Genomic DNA, 19,526 nt, shown 5'->3' with positions numbered 1-19,526 from the left:
AAGCTCTGCCAAGTCATCAAAGGAGTTGCCATCATCTGCTAGTTTCGAGCTAGTTCTTTTTTTTTCCCCTCGAGGTATTCAGCATTGAGAGTGTCTAAGGCCCCTTGGTGTTGGCTTCTCTCTCTCGTGTGTTTTTTTTCGGATCTTGCATACCATTCTAGGGCATGGGCAGGCGAAGGGCAGTGAGTTATCTTGGGAACCCCTGGTCTACATGAAAGGGTCTGATGGTGGTTCGTTCGACGATTGCACGGTGATGGATATGTCCACGGAAACAACCAAGTTATAACGATATGTATGCATTGTGGGAATTTCAAATATGATTTTGCAAAGTTTACATCGTATCCTGGGTGCGTTCCATTCAAGCTAGAATCCTACGTCATGGAACCAGGAGATCTGCTCGTATAGCTCGGGAGCAACAGTTTCCCTACTTTGTGTCATGGCATCAAGGATAGGGTAAAGGGAGGGTAAGCTTTGACTACCGAGGAAAAGAAAATAAACCAAACTTCGGCTCTGGCGCGCAATCGACACAGTCCGGCCATGCTCCTCTTTCTTGGCTTAAACAATAGCACATGAGTGCTACCGACGTAGGCATGTAGGTAGGGCCGATAGGCTATAGTGCTGTGTAGGCTTGCTGCGCTTCGTCTTTCCGTATCTGTGCGTTGCATCGAGTCAGTGGGGTGGGGTAGAGGAGGTTCTGTCATGCCATTCCACCAAAGTGAGGCAAACATCTAGATCGTGAATGCAGGCTTCAATATTACGCGAGATCATCGTGCGGATGCAATGTTCAGCTACCGACCTAGGTAGGGTGCAATAGTCCTGGCCGTAGAACAGTGGGGGGTCCGCGGATGATCAAACTTCCGTTTCGCATTGTGGGGCTACGTACACATGGTAAGTGGAGGTAAACGAGAAGAAAAAAAGATCGAATATAAGATCAGCCCAGGACTGCGTGCGTGGAAGCGCTGAGAAACACGTCGTAGCGAGGTGGTCGGGAGTGGAGCGAAGAAATGTGGGTCTGGATCAAGGTAGGGGCGTGGACAATAGAGACAAGGGCATGCACGGATGGAATCCACTGGAGCTTGGAGCGGTGTGTCGTCATTGTTCCGAGTGTTGTTGCTCACGCACGACACGTTGGAGACGACCAAGGCCGCGGCCTACACCATGCAGAGGCAATGGGAGGACGAGCTCAGAAAAGCAATATCAGCAGGATACTGACTTGAGCTCTCTGAGCTCCGCCGGAGGCGTCACTTTGCCGCTTCGTGGCCAAGTGAAGCAAATACCCGCAAATGAACACGTCCGACTCCGAACTCAATTGTTCTTCCGCAACCCGCTGCGTTCCCATCCAACGGTCGTGCATCGTGAAATGCAACTTGGCGCATCATTGCCGGGAGCTAAAAAGTGGGCACAGTTACGGGTGTGCCAATGCGTGTGCCCAGTCGTCGATCCTTGATTATATTTTGCTTCGTCATCGTTCGCCTTGTGCGTGCTTCCCGCGGAACGTTTCACGATAGATGGTATTACTCGAAAAGTCATGTTTTCTACGACTCGATTGCTCCCCTGACGCCAGCGTGTGCCTTCCAGACATTCCGACAACATGCAACTACAGGGCGGCTTTGTGCCGCGTGCAACGATAAGCAGACTTGACCGGTCGTCATACTGCATCGTCCTCCCTTGCCCACCAATGAATGCAGCCAGTTGTTCCAGTTGCTTACTTCCAGAGTTTCGACAAACTCATTTGCTTGTCGTCGTGCTTGTTGAGGATCTTGGCCGTCGCCAGATCGAAATCCTCCTGCGTAACGTGCACACGTCTCTCGCGCAGCGCGTACATGCCAGCCTCTGTGCAGACACCCTTCAGCTCGGCGCCCGAGCAGCCGTTCATCTTCTCGGCGATCTTGGTCAGATTGATGCCGCGAGTGAGGTTCATGGAGCGGGAGTGGATGCGCAGGATGTCGGCGCGGGCCTCGATGGTTGGCGGAGGGAACTCGATCTTGCGGTCAATACGGCCGGGACGGAGCAGAGCGGGGTCCAGAATGTCGAGACGGTTGGTGGCCATGATGATCTTGATGTTCTTGGTTGGCTCGAAACCATCGAGCTGGTTAAGCAGCTCCAGCATGGTACGTTGCACCTCCGAGTCACCGCCAGACGAGCCCTCTACACGGCTGCTACCGATGCTGTCGATTTCGTCCATGAAGATGATCGACGGCGCATGCTCACGTGCCATCACGAACAGCTCACGCACCATGCGCGAGCCTTCACCGATGTACTTCTGCACCAGCTCGCTGCCAGACACGCGGATGAACTTGCAGTCGGTATGGTGCGCCACCGCACGGGCAAGCAATGTTTTCCCCGTTCCTGGCGGCCCGTACAGCAGGACACCCTTCGGTTGTGCGATACCAAGAGATTCGAACAGCTCGGGGTGCTTGAGACCCAGCTCGATGACCTCCTTGATTTCCTTGATCTGCTGGTCAAGACCACCAATCATGTCGTATGTGCTGTCGGGCACCTTCTCAACCATCATGAGCGAGACGAGAGGGTCAACGGACGATGGCAGCATCTTCTCCAACTTGTACGAGTCGCTGAGGAGGGTGACGCGCTTGCCCGCGGTCAGCTTGGATATGTCAACCTGGTCCGAGACGTCGACGACTGGCCATGTTCGTTAGCGGTGGTGGCAATCCGGCAGCTGAAGCTTCATGGCAGCTCACCGTATTTGCCTTCCGGATGCACTTTGACCAAGACCTTCTTCGTGCCCATCACCTTGACGACCTCGCCGACGTAGGAGCCGGGCTGTTGGAGCAGGCCCAGCTCCTCGCGCAGTAACCGCACGCGCGAGTTGTAGTCATTGCGCTGCGCTTCTAGACGGCGCAGCTTCGCCTGACCCTGGATGATCTCGAGCTTCATGCTCTCGATCTTGTTGTGGAAGAAGGTGTCGAGCGCCATGGCGGTGGCGGCCGGGGGCGGGGCACGGGCGGCGGGGAGCGCAGGGTCCTGGGATGCAGATGGCGGCAGCGAAACGGGCAGCGGCGGCGCGGCAGCGATGCAGAGTGGGGCGGATGACGGGCGGCGGGGGTGGATGGTGGTGATGGCAGCTGGCGCGGCGATGGTGTTGAAGCTCACCCATGGGAGCTTGCGGCCACTCAGCGGCGTCGGCGTTCTCGGCGACCGGGCGCCGTGGCCCCAGTCCCACGCCGGGTCACAGGTGCCAGTGCCAACCCGGAGTCCCGGACGCAGCAGCAGCTTCACGCGGCGGGCGCGGCGCTTGGGCCGCAGCAGCCTATCTCGCTGTGACGCAGACAGCCCGGCTCATCCATCAGGCGCGCATCCACCGCCGGCCGCTCCTCACGTGCGCTGCACGGCTGCAGGGCTGCGAGCTTGCAATCACCGCGCCGGTTGCGATCGCGCACCCCGTATCACCCGTAGCGCTGCTAGCGCGGCGTGTGCAGGATGATAGACGGTCATCTGCCGGCCCCCATGTCGCCAACTCCCGTCTGCTCCCAGCTATAATAGTTCTCCCTCTACGCCGTACCAGCTTACCGCCTTTCCTGCCACCGCCCGCGATCTCCAGCACCAGCTTCCGCACGGCCCCCCGGCCAGACAGCAAACAGGCTCAAAGGCGGCTACTCGCCTCATTCCTCAGCGCCTGACGGCCCCATTCCACCCGCCGAGCCTCGAAATGGCGGACGATTACGGTCAAGCAAGGCAAGACGACGCCTCTAGCGACGCTGCGCCGTCCGACATGACTAACCGGGAGGGCAACAGTGCGAGTCGGCCCAGCAGCGCGCGAGGCCAGGACCGAGATGGCCAGAGGTCAAGAGGAGCCCAACCCCCGCCGCAGCCCACTGCCGGTATGTTACAAAATTCCCCCGGAGCAGAAAAATGTCCACCCCCGTGAAAGACGCGCAGGCTGACACCCCGTCAACTGCAGGTGCTCAGGCATCCTCCAGCAGCGCGCGGCCTTCGCTGGACTCGCAGCAGCAACAACAACAGCAGCAACCACAACAAGCACAATCGACCCTCAAGCCGCCCCAGCGAAAGACCATGGGTCGCCGGACGACATCTTACAACCGTCTCCACCGTGGGCAAGAATTTTCCGTCGACGACGCCGAGGACGAGGTCGACGAGCTGTTCCAGCCGAAGCAAGCGCGAGCCTCCGGGTCGCTACGCCGCGTGCCTTCTACCCTACGCCGTCGTCCTACCGCTCAGACGCCTAACCTGAGCAAGGTGGACTCCACTGACGATGAGGACGTCGGGCAAGAAAGCAATCCCGATCTACGAACTTCCGGAGACCTCCAGCCGGCCGGCTCCTCCGGCGACGACACAATACGTGCCGATGAGGAAGAAGAGGAGGTCCAGCTTGACGCGGGCGACGACGACGATGCTGATCTCAGCGATGCCGAGAGCTTCACTTTGAAAGACAGGCAGGAGGCTATCAACGAGACTCACCCGTTTGGTATCAGGATCTGGAAGCCTGCTCTGTACAAGAAGAATCGCTCGGTTCAAAAGACAGCAGAAGGAGACATCCACTCTGCCCCTGGCGGCTTTGTGAGCCCGTGGCTTGTTCTCTTCAACTTCCTCTGGACCTTGATCTTCGGCTGGTGGCTTGCCGCAATTGCTGCCGCGGGTGCGTTGGCTTGCTTCTTTCTCGGCTGCGCTGATGGATCCATGGCATATGGCAGGACCCTTTGGGGTCTTGCCAAGTACCTGTTCTACCCGTTCGGCAAATTTGTCAAGTTGATACAAGAGGAGGCATACCTGGAAGAGGACGAGGGAGAAGGCCGCAGTATCAGCGAGTATGAGCAGTGGCAGAGCGGAGACATCGAAGAGGGCCGCCTTTTCTTTGGTCCATCGTCCAATCGGGGCTTGGTTGGACGGCACCGCAACAGCATCGACTCTGCCGACGAGACCCAAAGTCTCCTAGGCCGCCCCAGTCGGGGAAGCAATGCGGATTCCGACCATGGTGCGAATACTAAACGGAGACTCTTTGGTCGCGGCAAATGGTCTGTGGGTAGAGTCGCCTTCTTCATTGTCTTCTACGGCCTCCTGACCCCTTTCCTTTTCCTGGTCTCCGGCATTTGCTGGCTCTTGGTCTTCACCATTCCCATGGGCAGAGTGACGTATCTCTTGTTCGACCATCTCCGCCGACACCCATTGGCTTTGTCATTCCACTCTGACATCAATGACACCCGTCGGACCGACGAGCCGTCCTCTGCCATCCTGCTTTGCACGTACAGAGCAGTGGGTATCAAGTACTGGAAGTACACCATTGACGGGACCAACATTTTCCTCATCAATCTTCTTGGCGTCGTCGCCTTCGTCATCTTCGACTACTTCGTCCTGGACGAGTATCTTGGTCTGGAGATCGCCCTGACGAACCAGTTCTTGCTTTTCACCCTTGCTCTCTTCTCGATCATTCCATTGGCCTATTTCATCGGCCAGGCTGTGGCATCCATTTCAGCTCAGTCATCTATGGGGGTCGGTGCAACCATCAATGCCTTCTTCTCGACGGTTGTGGAAGTCTTTCTCTATTGCGTTGCACTTAAGCAAGGAAAGGCACAGCTGGTGGAAGGCAGTATCATCGGCAGCATCTTCGCAGGTGTTCTGTTCCTCCCGGGTCTTTCCATGTGCTTTGGTGCCTTGAAGAGGAAGACACAGCGTTTCAATGTCAGGTCTGCAGGCGTGACATCAACCATGCTTCTGTTTGCTGTCATCGCCGCGTTCGGCCCGACACTGTTCTACCAGATCTACGGAAGTGTAAGTTTTCCGTCCCACCTTGCGTGCAACTAAGACTGACCAGACGTAGCACGAGCTCAACTGCCGCGATTGCAGTCACGGAAGTACTAAACTGGACAATGAACGCGACTGTCGCCGATGCTACTTCGATCAATCTCCTGCTATTCATGACCGCTTCTACCTGGAAGCTGTCCGTCCCTTTGTCTGGTTTGCCTCGGTAACCCTCTTCCTTTCTTATGCCGTCGGGCTTCTCTTCACGCTCCGGACGCACGCCGCCGTGATCTGGAACTCTGAGATGGATGAGAAGAAGGTGGAGAAGATGGACATGGCAGCCACTCAGCTTGCTGCTTCCGGCCAATTACACTCTCAACAAGTCTCTAGTGGGGTGGCTGCTAGTGACCATGTACCTTCTTATGGCACGCTCAGCAAGTCGGACCAGAACATTCGCGAGTCAGCTTTGTACAAGCGCATCCTGGGTCAGTCTCTCAAGCAAGCCGGTCTCACTCCTAGCGGGGAGAGTGTGGAGAGAGCAAAGTCTTCACACAGTATTGATTCCCACACACCGCACATCATACCGCCGGCAGGTGGAGAGGACCATCACCAGGATGGCCGCAGCCAGCACAGCCTTAACCTCCACGGCATGTCGGAAGATGAGAATAACCAGCTGGTCCGCCAAGTCGCTGAAATGGCAGCAACTGCAGCAGCTGTCGCTGCTCGAGACGCCACGGCCAAGCAGAATCCTCGGCGGGTCTCGGCGGCTAATCTTGCCGCATCTACTCACTCTGAACGTCCCAATCTGCACAGAACAGGCACGGCCGGCGAGGAAATTGATGACGGACAAACGGCTACCGGCCACGGCGGCGGACACGATGCGCCCAACTGGAGTCGGACGAAGTCGGCAGTCATTCTCCTAACGGCCACGCTTGCATACGCCATCATTGCAGAGATCCTTGTCAACACAGTGGACGCGGTTCTGCAGAACGTGGACATCGATGAAAAGTTCCTCGGCATCACCCTGTTCGCTCTCGTCCCGAACACTACCGAGTTCCTGGTATGGCTTACCCCCCAGAACGACTGTTTCTCCGCTAACGACTTTGTGACAGAATGCCATTTCCTTTGCCATGAATGGCAATATTGCTCTTTCGATGGAAATTGGATCTGCGTACGCGCTTCAGGTCTGCTTGCTCCAGATTCCGGCTCTCGTTCTTTACAGCGCGATTGAGGGCCGTTTCATCGATCCGGAAAACGTCCTTGGCCATACATTCAGTAAGTCTAATTGTGTGATGGAGAGGCAGGCAGATACTGACGGGCACGCTAGCTCTTATCTTCCCCCAGTGGGACATGGTCACGGTGATTCTATGCGTTTTCCTGCTGTCTTACATGTACGGAGAGGGCAAGAGCAACTATTTCAAGGGCTCAATCCTTATCCTGTCCTACCTGGTCGTCATCGTTGGCTTTTACTTTTCCGGGTTCACGGACGAGGACACCATGGAGATCAACCGGTTCGATACGCTGGCACTGGGCGGCAACCCTCAGTTTTCGCAGACTTTCAAGACGGTTGGAAGTGGGCGAAGAGGACGGGCTTACTAGTTAAGCAGACGACCGGTGTGGCGAGTGGTGAGATGGGGGCTTGTGCTGAATACTAGGTGAAGTGAAAAAGTGCGATGGGGTTGAATGTATGGGTCTGCGGAAGAGCCTTGTTACCGAGACAAGGTTTCCGTGATCCTCCTTCACACGTATTTCCCCCCTCTCTCCCATGTGTATACATGTTGGTCGCAAGGCCAGAGCACACTTGGGTGGCATAGCGATGGCGTTATTGTCTTTTGTATATCTTTTTTCTTTGCCAAGTTCGTTTCCATTATCTTGATTTCGCGTCCAAAAGAAAAATAAGAGAAGAGAATAGAACAGAGACTAAGTCCAGGAAAGATGAGTCCAGTGCTGGCTGAGAGATACGATTCCCGGATGGTAGCTCCGCTCTGGTGTTTGCTTAGAAATAGGCGCCGCCCAGGGCACGCACATGGACAAATTTAGAGTCGGTAAGTCCCTCTACCTACTCCGTTCACGATGGGATCCATGCAGAGCTGGAGCCCAGACCGAGTCGAGTGCCTTTGGGGGGACACCAAGAGCGTGCAGCGCACTGAGTGTGGCTGACAAGATTTTCTTTTCCTCGTCTGACCGCCAGGTGGCTACGATGGGCCAGTGTCGGCAGGGCCCGTGGAGTAGACAGAGCAGAACGCACGGTGGACTCAAAGTATGATCCTTCGGCGACAGCCGGGCCGCGTCACGCAACAGACAAGACTGCCGTTGTTCAACGAAAAGACGGAGCGGCGGGAAAGAGCCGGGGCCACCAACACGTGGGTTGCAGATGTCCGAGTCGGGCAATGGAAGCCCAACGAAGGGTCTACAGTCGGGCCACAAGGCGCCGGCGAGGCCGAAGAAGCGCTCTGGGGCTGAAGGGCTGAGGTGCTGCGGCCGTGAAGCAGTGGGGCTCCGGGGAGGGATGTGCGGAGAAGGGCAGCGGTGCTGGTGAGCGGCTCTCGGAGGACAGCGGCATCTGGCCCGGATCAAGGCTGCACAGCGTCCCAAGACGGGCTGGCTTGCTGGACACGAGCACCCAGCAGGCGCTAGCCGCGGCGGACGCCGCAGCGAGCCGGGGCGCCGGTTGCCCTTTTCGGCGGCGACGCTGGCCACGGCGCCCGTTTGTGGCAGGAGCGCAAGCCGGTGGCAGAGGGACGCGTTGCTGGCCGGCCCGCCCAAGCTCCTTCCTGGCTCGCTCTGGGCCCTGCGCTGGCCGTCGCTGGCCGTGGGCGCCGCCGTCGAGCTGAGGGCGCCCGGCTGTGGGCCGCATCCCTGCCGGCCACGCACCGCCCCGCCAGCTCGCTTAACGCCCGCTTAACGCCCATCTCCCGCCCTGAGCGCTGCCCGCCAGCCAGTCTGCTCGCCAGACCAGACATCACCTCACTCTTCTTCACCGCGCACGCCACAAATCAGCCACAACTCTGCTACCCGCCCCACGACGCCATGGAAAACACCGAATCACTCCTTGGCGCCGCCGCCAGCACTGCGTCTCTGCTGCTCCTTCGCCCGGCATGGCCGACATCGTCAACTCGCGCTTCAGCTTGGGCGCCGTGTCGACACTTCGGCATTCAGCACTCCTCCATCGCGGCATTGCCTCGTGTATGCACTGCTGTATATAAGGCCCCCGTCTCCCGGCATCAACCACTTCTCCACCGCAGCCAGCTTTCTCTCCGCCTCATCCCATCTACCACTCAATCAGCTCTCTGACGCTTCAATCACCAAAAATGCGCACCGCTGCTCTCATCCCCCTGGCCATTGGCCTCGTCGCCGCCGGCCCTGTTCAGAAGCGCCAGGACTTCAACTTCGCAGCCATTGCCGCTGACCGTGCCGATGAAATCGCCGCCATCTCCGCCGACAACCTTGGTCCCGTCGACCCCGTCGTCCTGGCCACCACCGTCTCCGAGGCTACCGCTGCCTACGATGCTACCTCTGCCATTGCCGCTGCCACCAGCGCCGTCACCGCCGTCGTCGAGAAGCGCGACGCCTGCCAGACCTACTCTGGGTGAGTTGACAACACTTCCTGCCTCTTGCCTCGTACACGCTCTGACTGGCTCCAGTGCCGGCCCCGTCGTCACCTCTGCCCCCAGCGACTGGGTCAACGCTGCGACTCTGACCAGCCAGGCCCTCGCCGCCGCCGCCCCGACTGGCTACGCTGCCGCCCCTAGCTTCACCAACCTTGCCGGCGCCGTTCAGCAAATGGGCTACCTGACTGTCAAGACCCTGGACTCGTACGACCCGGCCCAGTGCGCCAGCTACTGCGACGACGAGCCCCTCTGCATGGGCTTCAACGTCTACTTCGAGCGTGACCCGTCCGAGGACACTTCTTGCGACTCTGAGGGCAACCCTGAGAGCATCACCACCATTGCCTGCACTCTGTACGCCTACCACGTTGCTGCCTCCAAGGCCACCAACACCGGCCAGTACCGCGACAACTTCGAGGTCGTCATCACCGGCTCCAACGGCTACAACAAGGACAGCAGCAAGGAGTCGTTCACCTCCATCGACGGCTACTCGGCTCCTCAGGACTTCGAGACTGCCTGCATCAACGCCCCCTTCTACAACGACTTCGACAGCTACATCACCTACACCACCTACACCGACGCCTACGACCCCCGCGTCTGCGCCGAGGCCTGCGACGCTCAGACCCAGTACGACAAGGAGCACCCCAACAGCGACGGCGAGTACAAGGCCTGCAACTACTTCGTCTCGTACGTCATGGCCAAGAACGAGGAGCCCCAGGGCCTGTTCTGCGCCCTATACTCGCTCCCCTGGAACGCCACCTACGCCGTCAACACCGGCTACTCCTGGGGCTCCGACACCTACACCATCTACAACTCGCTCGCCTACACCGTCAGCAGCGACCTCGACTTCGGCAACAACGCCGCCATCGATGACTTCGTCTACACTTCTGCCAACTAAGCGTCGATTGCGCGGTAGCTTGGGAGTGTGGGCTAAAGGGGCTGGATGGATGGGATCTTGGAGGGAATGATTTAATGAGTCTTTCTTTTGTATAGCTGTTGTTCTTATGCTTTCTTAACATAAAATGCAATGATGAGGATTCTTATAAAAACAAAATAATGCTTGGCTTGTGGCTTGTGACGAAAACACCACGCAGAAACGCCTTTACTGCTTGCTCCACGAACCGTCTCCCCCTCACCACCACCACCACCAACCACCATGGGCGTTGCTCTACGGCGAGCGGACAGAGGGAAGCCAGAGGCAGAGAGCTTCAAGCCCCCTTCTTTTTTTGCGCAGCTATAGCGGGGGCGCCGGGTTTCGATGGCGGCCAGGAATGAACGTCGGAGATTCTACAGTAGTGTGTGAAGGCGGTGTGGAACGGCGGTGGTGGTGGTGGTTGAGAGGCGTTGCGGATGTGCCGCGCGGCAAAAACGCCTCAGACGCGTCAGTAGCGCCGCAGAGGCGCAAACGCCCCCTCCCCCGTGGCTTGTTGTGGCTGGAGCCATGGTGTTGAAACTAGTGGCGTGGCCAACGTCCGCCCTCGTGCGCCATCGGATCGGTAGCGTCGCGGCGTGGGTAGGTGGTTGTCCGTGCCACACAGAGTCATGTGCGTCGACTGTTGTTGGTGGGGCACGATGCGGGGATATATATATAAATTGATAGAGCTGATTCACTCTCTCCGGCCTTTTCAGCGGTGAGCATGGGATAGATGCCGTGCCGAGCGCACGACTATCATCTACCTATATTCTTTTCGAATGACGTCGCCTTCGTTGCGGATGGCTCGGTTGATCAAGTACGGAGAAGGATGGCGGACGGGAGATGCTGATGAGGACCCCTTTCATGAGGTGGGTGAAGAATCGATGTTCCACAGACGACGTCCGATCGTCGATGGTCCCTGTCGATCACTACGTAGTACAGTCAGCGCGGCCCGGGCCGTCAGACTCCCCCACAGCTTTCGAAATCATCTCTGCTGAAGGGAAAAAAAAATAAAGCTTTCTACATAAGCGAATGCACTGAGATACTATATACACTTACATCTACGTCCGGAAATCTACTTCAGCCCCCCACAAAGGAACGTTCGCGCGTCCTTTATGGGGCACCAGAGCCTTCTTCGGCCATCGAGGGGGCCTGTAGACGGGCCTCGAACGAGTCCATCTCCCGTCTGTAGGGATCAATATGTGGACGAATATCCACTTCCCAAAGCATGTGCGAACTGCTTTGGTATACACCCGATCTTCCTCCACCACGTCTCGCTTCTACATTATCGCTGGCCACACCAATCATCTGATCACTGCGTGATAGCCGGCGCCGACGACGCGTCCTGCCAACACTCCTTGGCCAATTCCACCCACCGCTGCTTCTCCGCGCCCTCCTCCAACGACTGCGCCACCACGTTCACCGTCGTCACGACGTTCTTGCGGTCGGCGCCCCCCGCGTCCCCCGTCGTCACCGCGGCCCTGAGGGCATTCCAGTTGTCCTCGTCCTCGAACGCGTCCACCACCTTGCGCGCGCCCGCCGGCGACGACGCGACGACGAGTCCGAGCCCGAACCACGCCTCCGAGGCGAGCGCGGGGACCTGTTCCTGGCGGACCATCAGCACGAGCGGGCGCAGCAGCTCGTCGTGGGCCAGGAGGCTCGTCCAGCACCGGTCCGTCGAGTCTGCCGCCGCCGCCGCCGCCGCCGCCGCTTGCTCGTCTGACTGGCGCTCGCTCAGCCTGCGGCAGATGGCGATGAGCAGGCGGCCGACCTCGAAGCCCGTCTTGGTCTGCTTGGCGGCGGTCAGCAGCTTGTCGAGGGTGGGGGTGTCCTGGGCGAGGGCGACGGCGGTGGCGCGCGAGTTGTTGACGAGGCGCCGCAGCACGGCGGCCGCCTCGAAGTCCAGCTCGGGTTCCTTGCGGTCGAGCAGCGCGGCGAGCGTCGGCAGCGGTTGGGCCGCCGTGACGGGCTCGACGTTGGCGGCGGGCTGGGCGAGGTGGCGCAGGAAGCCGGCGGCGAGGTAGAGCTCGGTGCGGTCAGTGGAGGTGGCGAGGATGCGCAGCGTGGGCAGGTGGTGCGAGTGCTCGTGGACCATGTCGATGTTGACGGCGTCCGAGACGGCGATGTTGCCGAGCGTGATGCAGGCGCAGGTGCGCAGGATGGGGCTGGGCGAGGAGAGCCAGGCGCCTTGCTCGCGGATCAGCGGCGAGGAGAGGGTGTAGAGGCGGGTGAAGTCGTCCGAGGCGGTGATGGCGGCAATGGCGTTCATGACGAGGCCGGTGGCGATGCGCAGGTCTTCGAGGAAGCCTTTCTTCTCGTCGTCGCGCATGGATGCCTGCAGCTGGTCGAGCTGGTCGGTCTTTTGCTTGAGGAGCGTGGTGATTTGGGACATGCCGTCGGAGTGCAGGACCTTGGCTTGGACGCTGCTGTCTTGCAGGTAGACGGAGGCTGCGGCGATGAGGTGCTTGAAGTCTTCCCATTCCTCGCAGGAGGAGAGATACTGGATGGTGGCGTTCAGGCAGTCTTCAGACTCGCCAAGGACGTCGTCTGAGAGCTTGTCGGAGACCCAGGCGAGAAGCTCTATGAGCTGGGAAACGTTTGGCGGGTCGTCGGACAGGTGACGGCACAGCTGGCGGTCGAGCCGCAGGCCTGCCGCCTCCTTTTGAGCAGGGTCTGGTCGTCTGGTCAGCAGTTGCGGCGGATGGCCAAGGGCGCCGACATGGGCGTACCGTATCCGAGGCATGTGTTGTAGAGGACGCTGATAGCAACGGGCAGAAGGGCTGGGTTCTGCAGGCAGCTCATGATCTTGTCCAGAAAGGGAAGCACGACCGCCCTCGACTCATCGCGGTCCGCAACGCCGTTGCCGATTGCGCGCAGCAGCTGCTTGGACGAATCGACCGGGAGCTCGGCGGCGTCGAGGCTTTCCAGACAGTACTTCAGAAGGCCGGCGCGCTCGATGGGCTCGCGCCATGTTGCTGCGTCTCGCGTGAGCAGGGGGGCACGGCGGACGTGGGAGCGTTGGATGCTTACGGTCGCGGCAGGCGTCGGCCAACGACTCGATTAGCTTGTCCCACAGTTCGGGCTGATCGCCTCTCCGGACGGCTTGGAGCCGAGGAAGCAGGCGCTCGAGCGACTGCGCGCTTGGCTCCTGGCCGGGCGAATCAAAGAATGCCTTGACCGCTTTCGCGAGAGCAGGCGCATTGTCTGCGGCGGGCCACTCCATGGTGAAGGGGTGTCTCGAACGGGAAGCGGGTGGCTACGTCAGGCCAAGGGACTTGGGAGCGCAGTTTAAGAGAGTGATTTGCTCGGCTCGCAGCCTTCTGGGGCCTTCGATAGGGGACCGGGGGTCCCTGCACCACCCTGCACTGATCGCCGTCACGTGTCGACGGGGCCACCTTGGCTCTCCGCCCTCTGAGCTGCTGCACCGTCTGCACCGCCAGGAAGCTCACCTCACCACCTCGACCTGCCGCCCAACCCGCCGCTCCTTCAGCCTCTCGCTTGCACCACTGTCGTTACGCTTCCGATCCCCCCGCGGATTTTCCACCATGACCCGCGCTCAGCAAACCATCTCCCTTGGCCTCCTGCTCTCCTCCGTGCGCCGCCACCCCTCCGCTGTCAAGCCGCGCCGCTGGTCCCGCTAACGCAATTGGCAGCTCTACCTGGCCCTGTACCTTGGCCTCGTCCCGCTCGCTCCCAGGATCCAGGAAGAACTCATCCCTGTCGTACGTAGCCCAGCCGTGTCCCCCTCGCCCGCGTCCACACACAGCTGCATCAATTGCTGACGATTCCTTTGCTCGCGTTGCAACAGCTTCCTTTCTGGGTCCTTGTCTCGTTCGGCGCGTACCTCCTGTTCAAGCTGGGCCTGGGTGTCTTCACCTTCAACGATGTACCGGAGGCGCACAAGGAGTTGATGCTGGAAATCGAGCAGGCCAGGAATGAGCTGTCGGCCCAGGGCGTCGACGTCGACTAGACAGCGAGATTGCGGAGGGATGCTTCAGCTGGCGTTCTAGGAAGGTGGAGGGGCTGCCGCTCGCATCTCCCCGGGGGACGGGGGCGTGGAGTCTTCAGAAGATTAATCAGGTCGATGATCTATTGTACTCTCTATAAGGACGCTTATGCCGCAAAGGGGCCTACTTGGCTGGGTATAATCTATCAGAATGGCGCAACATGCCTCCCAATCGCAAAATGCGAGACATCCAATATTTACAGACGTCAGGGCTCGGCTCAAGCACGCGCTTCCTCTTCAGCGTGCTGCTCCTTCAACCGCTTCTCCGTCTTCATAAACTCCCTGATACCGACGGGAATGTTCTTCCACAGCTCCTCCTCGATCGGCTTCTCGGGCTGCGCGTCGCCCAGCTCGCCCAGCTCTCCCAAATCAATGCTCCAGTTCGTCTCGCTTCCGCCGCCATCATCATCCATGGAGCTCGCAACGTGCGTCGGCGTGCCCTTGGACGCCAACATGGCGCCCGTGCCCTGGCCCTTCAGCCGCTTTTCCGTCTCCTGCGCCCTGATGCGCGCCTTGGCCTCGGTCGTGGCCTGGGCCCACTCGTCCAGGTCCTCGCCGTAGACGTCCCACACGCAGTTGACGCAGCCCGACATGCAGCAGTTGTCGGGCTCCTCGGGCTTCGGCGGCACCCGCACGCCCGCGATCATCTTGCTGCCGGCGTTGCGCTTCTCCTTGCGCTCCGTCGGCCCCGCCAGGCGCGACCCGAACACGATGCGGCCCTTGGCCAGCGTTTCTTCCTTGGTGGTCTTGGGCAGCTCGTCGGCCGGCGGCGGCGCGGGCGCCGTGCGCGTGGCGGCGGGTGTCTGGTGCAGCGGGTGCGCGAGCATGTCGGCGTAGAAGCCCTGCAGCGGCGTCGCTTGCTCGCCCGGCTTCGAAATGTGGTATTTGATCGTGCGCTGTTGCATCGTTGTTACTGTTGTTGCCGCCGCCGCTGTTGTTGTCGTCGCATTGTTGTTGGCGGGCCTGAGAGGGCGGGGGTGGATCGAGGATCGGAGCTGCCGTAGGCAGCTGGCGCATAGTGGAAAGCGGGGGGTGGGAGATGGCATTGTGAGACTTGTGAAGATGTGGTGCCTCGTGCGCGATGCCTGCGCTGTGAAAATGGTTCGTCGGGTCTCGAGTCAGGCTGCCTGTCAGCGAGGCGAGGTATCCATGCTGAAAGAGAGGTGTGGCCGGGTGGCAGGAGTGAAAAAGATCGATGAAGTCATCCCGGCCTGCGGCAGGCAGGGACCGGCAATTCCGGCCTCGGAGCTCTCCTCCGTCCGAGGGCCTGCGTCTCCGTTGCCGCCCGCCCGTGCGACGCGCGACGCGTGCCCGCAGCAACTATTCGCCAAACAACGCGACAACCACCACCGCCGTCTGTGAACGCCAGAGAAAATGGCCGAACCGTCGCCTAAGCGCCGCAGGACCTCCGCCGAACCCCCTGTCGTCACCGAGAATGGTGATTTCCGCCCGCGCAATGCCCTACGAAGGACGCCTCCGCGCCGTGCGTCATTTCTGTCTCCAACCAGAGCCAGCCTTGCCCGTTTCAACCCCGAGGTCCTGTCCAGACGCGCCTCCGCCGCCTCCGCAGCTCCTGAGCCCGACGAGCCGTCGCAGCCGCCCAGCCGTGGACAGCGGGCCCTATCGTACGTGCTGGGGGAGAGCCAGCAGAACCCAGGCCTGCCGTCAGAAGGAAACAATGCTGCTGCCGCACCACAGCAGGACGGTGGCGATCAGCGCAGACGCTCGATAGGTGGGCGTCTGCTGCCGACCAGAGACGTGCTTCAGGCCGCCGCCGCGGACCAATTGGCGCAGGAAAGTGTGGCACAAGCGGAGGATGACTTGCCCACATATCCGACAGGGTCACCTGCTGCGAGGCCGGACTTACCGCCGGAGCAGGCGCTTTTCTCCTCGCCGAGTAAGAAGGCGAGGAGGAACAAGTCCCTTGGCCAGCGCTTGTCGTCGCCGTTCAAACCGCGGGAGCTGCCTTTGAGGCCGGAACCTGCAGAGCAAGACCTGGATGCTGGCGCAGGCAACATGAGACTGGCGGAGAGACGACAAGTAGAAGAGTCCACACAGGGAGTGGATTCCACCGCTTTCGAAAGTAGGCCACCGCCCGATGTGCCAAAGGTGGAGGATGATTCGAAAGAGAAGCAGAAGCAGAAGGATCGCCTTCAAAAGCAATTGCAAGAGATGCAGGAAGAAATTAGACAGTACGAGCAGGAGATTGAGCGCAACCGCACAGCTTCTGGAGAAGATAGTGCCGAGGACATGTCTGCCTTGGTCTCCCTCATTACCAAGGCCAATCCGCCCCCATCGTCATTAAAACCAGAAGCCCCATCACTGTCCTCTCTACTATCGGCCTTCTTGCCTCTAGCAAAACCCATCCGTCCTCCCACGCCTCCGCTCGAGGAACCAGAAGAAGCTTTGCCTTCGCACGCGCCCATCGAATTAGAGAATCCGCTTCCATATTTGCGATTTATCACTACGTTTGAGTACGACTCGAGGATAGATGTAGGGGAAGAGATAGGGCACCAGATTCACTCGATTAGCATACGCTCGCCGGATTCTCTCCTTCATCTCGAGTTGAAGCTATCCGCAAACCCAGCCACCCAAAGTGTCACGAAGCTAGAGATTGCTTCGCTCTCGCCTTGGGCTTCTCACGATCTGGGCGCGTGGATCAAGCTGCGAGCGGCGGAGAATGACATTGGTGCAGTTTGCTGGGCTACCGAATCCTATTATGACGTTGCCGTCAAGCGTGCGAAGTGCTGGGCGAAGTGCTACAGGAAGTTCGGTCACCTCTTGGACCATGGCCCGCCGGTGCAAGATGGGCGAGGCAGCGGCAAGAGAACTGTTCAGCGTGTTGGAACGCATCAAGAGGTTCCCACGAGCTCGAATCTCCTAGAAGAGGAGACCGAAGAGGTTTCAGGCATCGGCAATGATGTCGCAGTTGGCGATCAAGAAGACAGGCGGATTAAGAGATTGGAATTGATGTACGGACTTGGCCGCGAAAGAATCAATCTGCGGAGTAGGCAGGTGTTGTTTAAGGTCTCTTGGAAGATTCGGTTCGACTGGACTGGCGAGGCGGAGTCGGTGGTTGGTGCAGACGTGGCTCTACCTGGCGTCTGTAAGTATACCCAAGCCGGCCGACGATGATCTTGTGCTAACAACGTACCCAGGGCGCGAAGCAGATGATCGAGGCTCGCTGCGCAAAATCCCTGCAACGTTTGACAAGCTTGTAGGCGAAATGGGTGTCTTCGAGGCAACGAAGACTATGGTCGGGTTGCTTTTCGCCGAATAATGGTGCCTTTGCACCGCTGATTTATACGTTATTAGAAGATACCCAGTCTGCCTACGATACATTGATGCGGTCTTGCCACTCTTAACTTCATCCTCCCAACATATATGGAAAAAGCATTGCTCGCCGACGCCAACGACCTCCGACCTACTCCCGCTCAATGGCGGCGTTCTTGGGACTGTCCTCCTTTATGCTATAGTTGTCGTCTCTCCTGGACTTCTGTTTCTCCGCGGCGCTATGTTTCGGGCCACGATCATGTCTCGTTTTCTTGGGGCGCGGCCCTTCACCGTTGGCCAGGGAACTCGAATACGAAGACTCAGTGCGTGCAGTCCGGTTGGCACGACTGTGTTGTGAATGGGAGCGGCGAGGATCCGAGAGAACTGAGGAGGTTCGGTAAGCACCCCGGCTCGAGCTACTTCGTCTATAGCACCCGTCGGCGTCGGGCAGCAGCCTGCCGTTGTTCGTCACGCGTCGCTTCAGCATCATGAAATGCTCCATATCGTCCATCTCGTCGGTGCGCCCGTAGCCCGTCTCGGGTTCATCAATCTCGTACTGGCAGCGATCGACGGGCGCCTCGACGGCGGCAGGGCCGGAGTAGGGAGGGAAGCGCATGTGCGGCTCGGGCGCCTCGCAGCCGGCAGGGACGTGGATCCACTCGCCGCCGCCGGCGGGACCGCCCATGGTGTGCAGGACGCCGTAGGCACGCTTCTCGTCGAGGGCGATGTCGGCGCCCTGCGCCTTGAGCAGCGTCTTCTCCCTCCAGTTGGGGCCGTAGCGGCGCGCCATGGTGTCGCAGCAAATCTTGACCAGGTTCTGCAGCACCAGGACCTGGATGGCGAAGCGCGGCTCGCGCTGGAAGGGCTCCCAGAAGTGCTTCACCGGGGCGTACGTGTGCGATTCCACGAGACTGATGTATTCCACTTTCTTGGGGCCGAAGTAGGAGCTGGGCGAGCGGTCGAGGAGACTGACCCGCCTGCTCCAGCCGACGGTGCATGTGTATCTCGTCAGCTTCTGGCTGCCGTTCCCCGCGGCGTGGCCGTCCCAGACGAAGGAGATGACCCCTCCCGGCTGCATGAGGTTGCACATGGCTGGGCAGGCCCGACGTCAGTTATCGCCACTCGCGGCTTTGCTGCTCTTGTGCTCCTTACTTTCGATCTCTCTCTTCAGCTTCACGTGCTGGACTTTGTTCATGGCCGTGTTCCCGGAACAGGCGCCAAACATGGCGGCTGTCGCGTGCACGACGTGGGAGCACCTGCCGACAAGCACGTTCAGCAAACGCTTCTCCAGCCCTCGGGCTACAGATGTTTGGACGACTTACACCATGGTTACGAGTCTGCGTCGGCGAGATGAATGAGCAGCGAGATTGCAGGAAAAGCGGCATTTGCGGGGACATCGTCTCCTTGATATGCTCTCGCCGCGAAATCCCATGACAGCCGATGTTCCGGTAGCCTAATCCCCGCATTGTCACAATCGATTCTTTTTGGCTACTCCTCGACTCCGTGCTGTCTAAGTTGATGGGTCCCAGCGGATCACAGCAGCAAGGACCATCGCTGGAGACATGTCACTGTCACGGGCACAGCTGCTATGCAACTGTCATATATGAGCCGTGCGACCTTTCCATATACGAGCTCCTCCCAGTAATTCTGCGAGGTGCACAAACAAAAAAGGAAACCAAAAAAAGAGGGAAAGGAGAATGTCGCTGCACCCCTTTAGGAGCAATCGTCATGTACATACATACTGAAGTAATACGGACTCCTTGTGAACCTTATTCACTAATGCAAGTGCTCGGCCAGCCCTTTCGGGCATCATCACGATACCCTTGTGGTGTTTGGATCTTTCCTCGTGACGTCAAGGGCCCGGACGGTAATTGCATGGCCCAAAGCTAGTGACCGATCGGGCAATGCCCCACGAGAAGGGGTGGGGTGGGGTTGAAGGTTTCCCACATGAAGATCACCTGATTGTGGCGCGTCTTCCAGGCGTCTCCGGATTGTTTCTCTATGGAGAGTT

The 19,526-nt window shown here is 59.3% G+C and overlaps 8 protein-coding genes across 8 annotated transcripts; 4 read left to right on the top strand and 4 right to left on the bottom strand.

The window, feature by feature from the left end:
* Positions 1-1,705: 1,705 nt before the first annotated feature.
* On the bottom strand, positions 1,706-2,934 carry BKCO1_2000119 (26s protease regulatory subunit 8; the record flags this gene model as incomplete). Its single annotated transcript, XM_020272307.1, has 2 exons — positions 1,706-2,640; positions 2,700-2,934. The coding sequence occupies 2 exons, from the start codon at positions 2,932-2,934 to the stop codon at positions 1,706-1,708; spliced, it is 1,170 nt and encodes a 389-aa protein (XP_020134761.1).
* Positions 2,935-3,667: 733 nt separating this feature from the next.
* On the top strand, positions 3,668-7,314 carry BKCO1_2000118 (calcium permease family membrane transporter; the record flags this gene model as incomplete). Its single annotated transcript, XM_020272306.1, has 5 exons — positions 3,668-3,839; positions 3,920-5,745; positions 5,795-6,775; positions 6,828-6,990; positions 7,043-7,314. The coding sequence occupies 5 exons, from the start codon at positions 3,668-3,670 to the stop codon at positions 7,312-7,314; spliced, it is 3,414 nt and encodes a 1,137-aa protein (XP_020134762.1).
* A 1,712-nt stretch (positions 7,315-9,026) lies between these two features.
* Positions 9,027-10,221, top strand: BKCO1_2000117 (uncharacterized protein; the record flags this gene model as incomplete). The annotated part of the gene is made up of 2 exons (XM_020272305.1): positions 9,027-9,304; positions 9,360-10,221. The coding sequence occupies 2 exons, from the start codon at positions 9,027-9,029 to the stop codon at positions 10,219-10,221; spliced, it is 1,140 nt and encodes a 379-aa protein (XP_020134767.1).
* A 1,327-nt stretch (positions 10,222-11,548) lies between these two features.
* Positions 11,549-13,459, bottom strand: BKCO1_2000116 (gtp binding protein; the record flags this gene model as incomplete). Its single annotated transcript, XM_020272304.1, has 3 exons — positions 11,549-12,909; positions 12,966-13,211; positions 13,267-13,459. 3 exons carry the CDS (start codon positions 13,457-13,459, stop codon positions 11,549-11,551), a joined length of 1,800 nt encoding a protein of 599 aa, XP_020134768.1.
* Positions 13,460-13,781: 322 nt separating this feature from the next.
* BKCO1_2000115 (dolichyl-phosphate mannosyltransferase polypeptide 3) lies at positions 13,782-14,206 on the top strand (the record flags this gene model as incomplete). Its single annotated transcript, XM_020272303.1, has 3 exons — positions 13,782-13,829; positions 13,890-13,958; positions 14,045-14,206. The coding sequence occupies 3 exons, from the start codon at positions 13,782-13,784 to the stop codon at positions 14,204-14,206; spliced, it is 279 nt and encodes a 92-aa protein (XP_020134769.1).
* A 254-nt stretch (positions 14,207-14,460) lies between these two features.
* Positions 14,461-15,147, bottom strand: BKCO1_2000114 (oxidoreductase-like protein; the record flags this gene model as incomplete). The annotated part of the gene is made up of 1 exon (XM_020272302.1): positions 14,461-15,147. The coding sequence occupies one exon, from the start codon at positions 15,145-15,147 to the stop codon at positions 14,461-14,463; it is 687 nt and encodes a 228-aa protein (XP_020134770.1).
* A 469-nt stretch (positions 15,148-15,616) lies between these two features.
* Positions 15,617-17,522, top strand: BKCO1_2000113 (uncharacterized protein; the record flags this gene model as incomplete). The annotated part of the gene is made up of 2 exons (XM_020272301.1): positions 15,617-17,348; positions 17,401-17,522. 2 exons carry the CDS (start codon positions 15,617-15,619, stop codon positions 17,520-17,522), a joined length of 1,854 nt encoding a protein of 617 aa, XP_020134763.1.
* A 144-nt stretch (positions 17,523-17,666) lies between these two features.
* On the bottom strand, positions 17,667-18,842 carry BKCO1_2000112 (transcription elongation factor b polypeptide 3; the record flags this gene model as incomplete). The annotated part of the gene is made up of 3 exons (XM_020272300.1): positions 17,667-18,607; positions 18,668-18,771; positions 18,838-18,842. The coding sequence occupies 3 exons, from the start codon at positions 18,840-18,842 to the stop codon at positions 17,667-17,669; spliced, it is 1,050 nt and encodes a 349-aa protein (XP_020134764.1).
* Between the last annotated feature and the right edge of the window lie 684 nt (positions 18,843-19,526).

Source organism: Diplodia corticola, assembly GCF_001883845.1.
Source record: "Diplodia corticola strain CBS 112549 chromosome Unknown scaffold2, whole genome shotgun sequence".
NCBI classification, from domain to species: domain Eukaryota; kingdom Fungi; phylum Ascomycota; class Dothideomycetes; order Botryosphaeriales; family Botryosphaeriaceae; genus Diplodia; species Diplodia corticola.
This window is presented reverse-complemented; position numbering and strand designations above follow the sequence as displayed.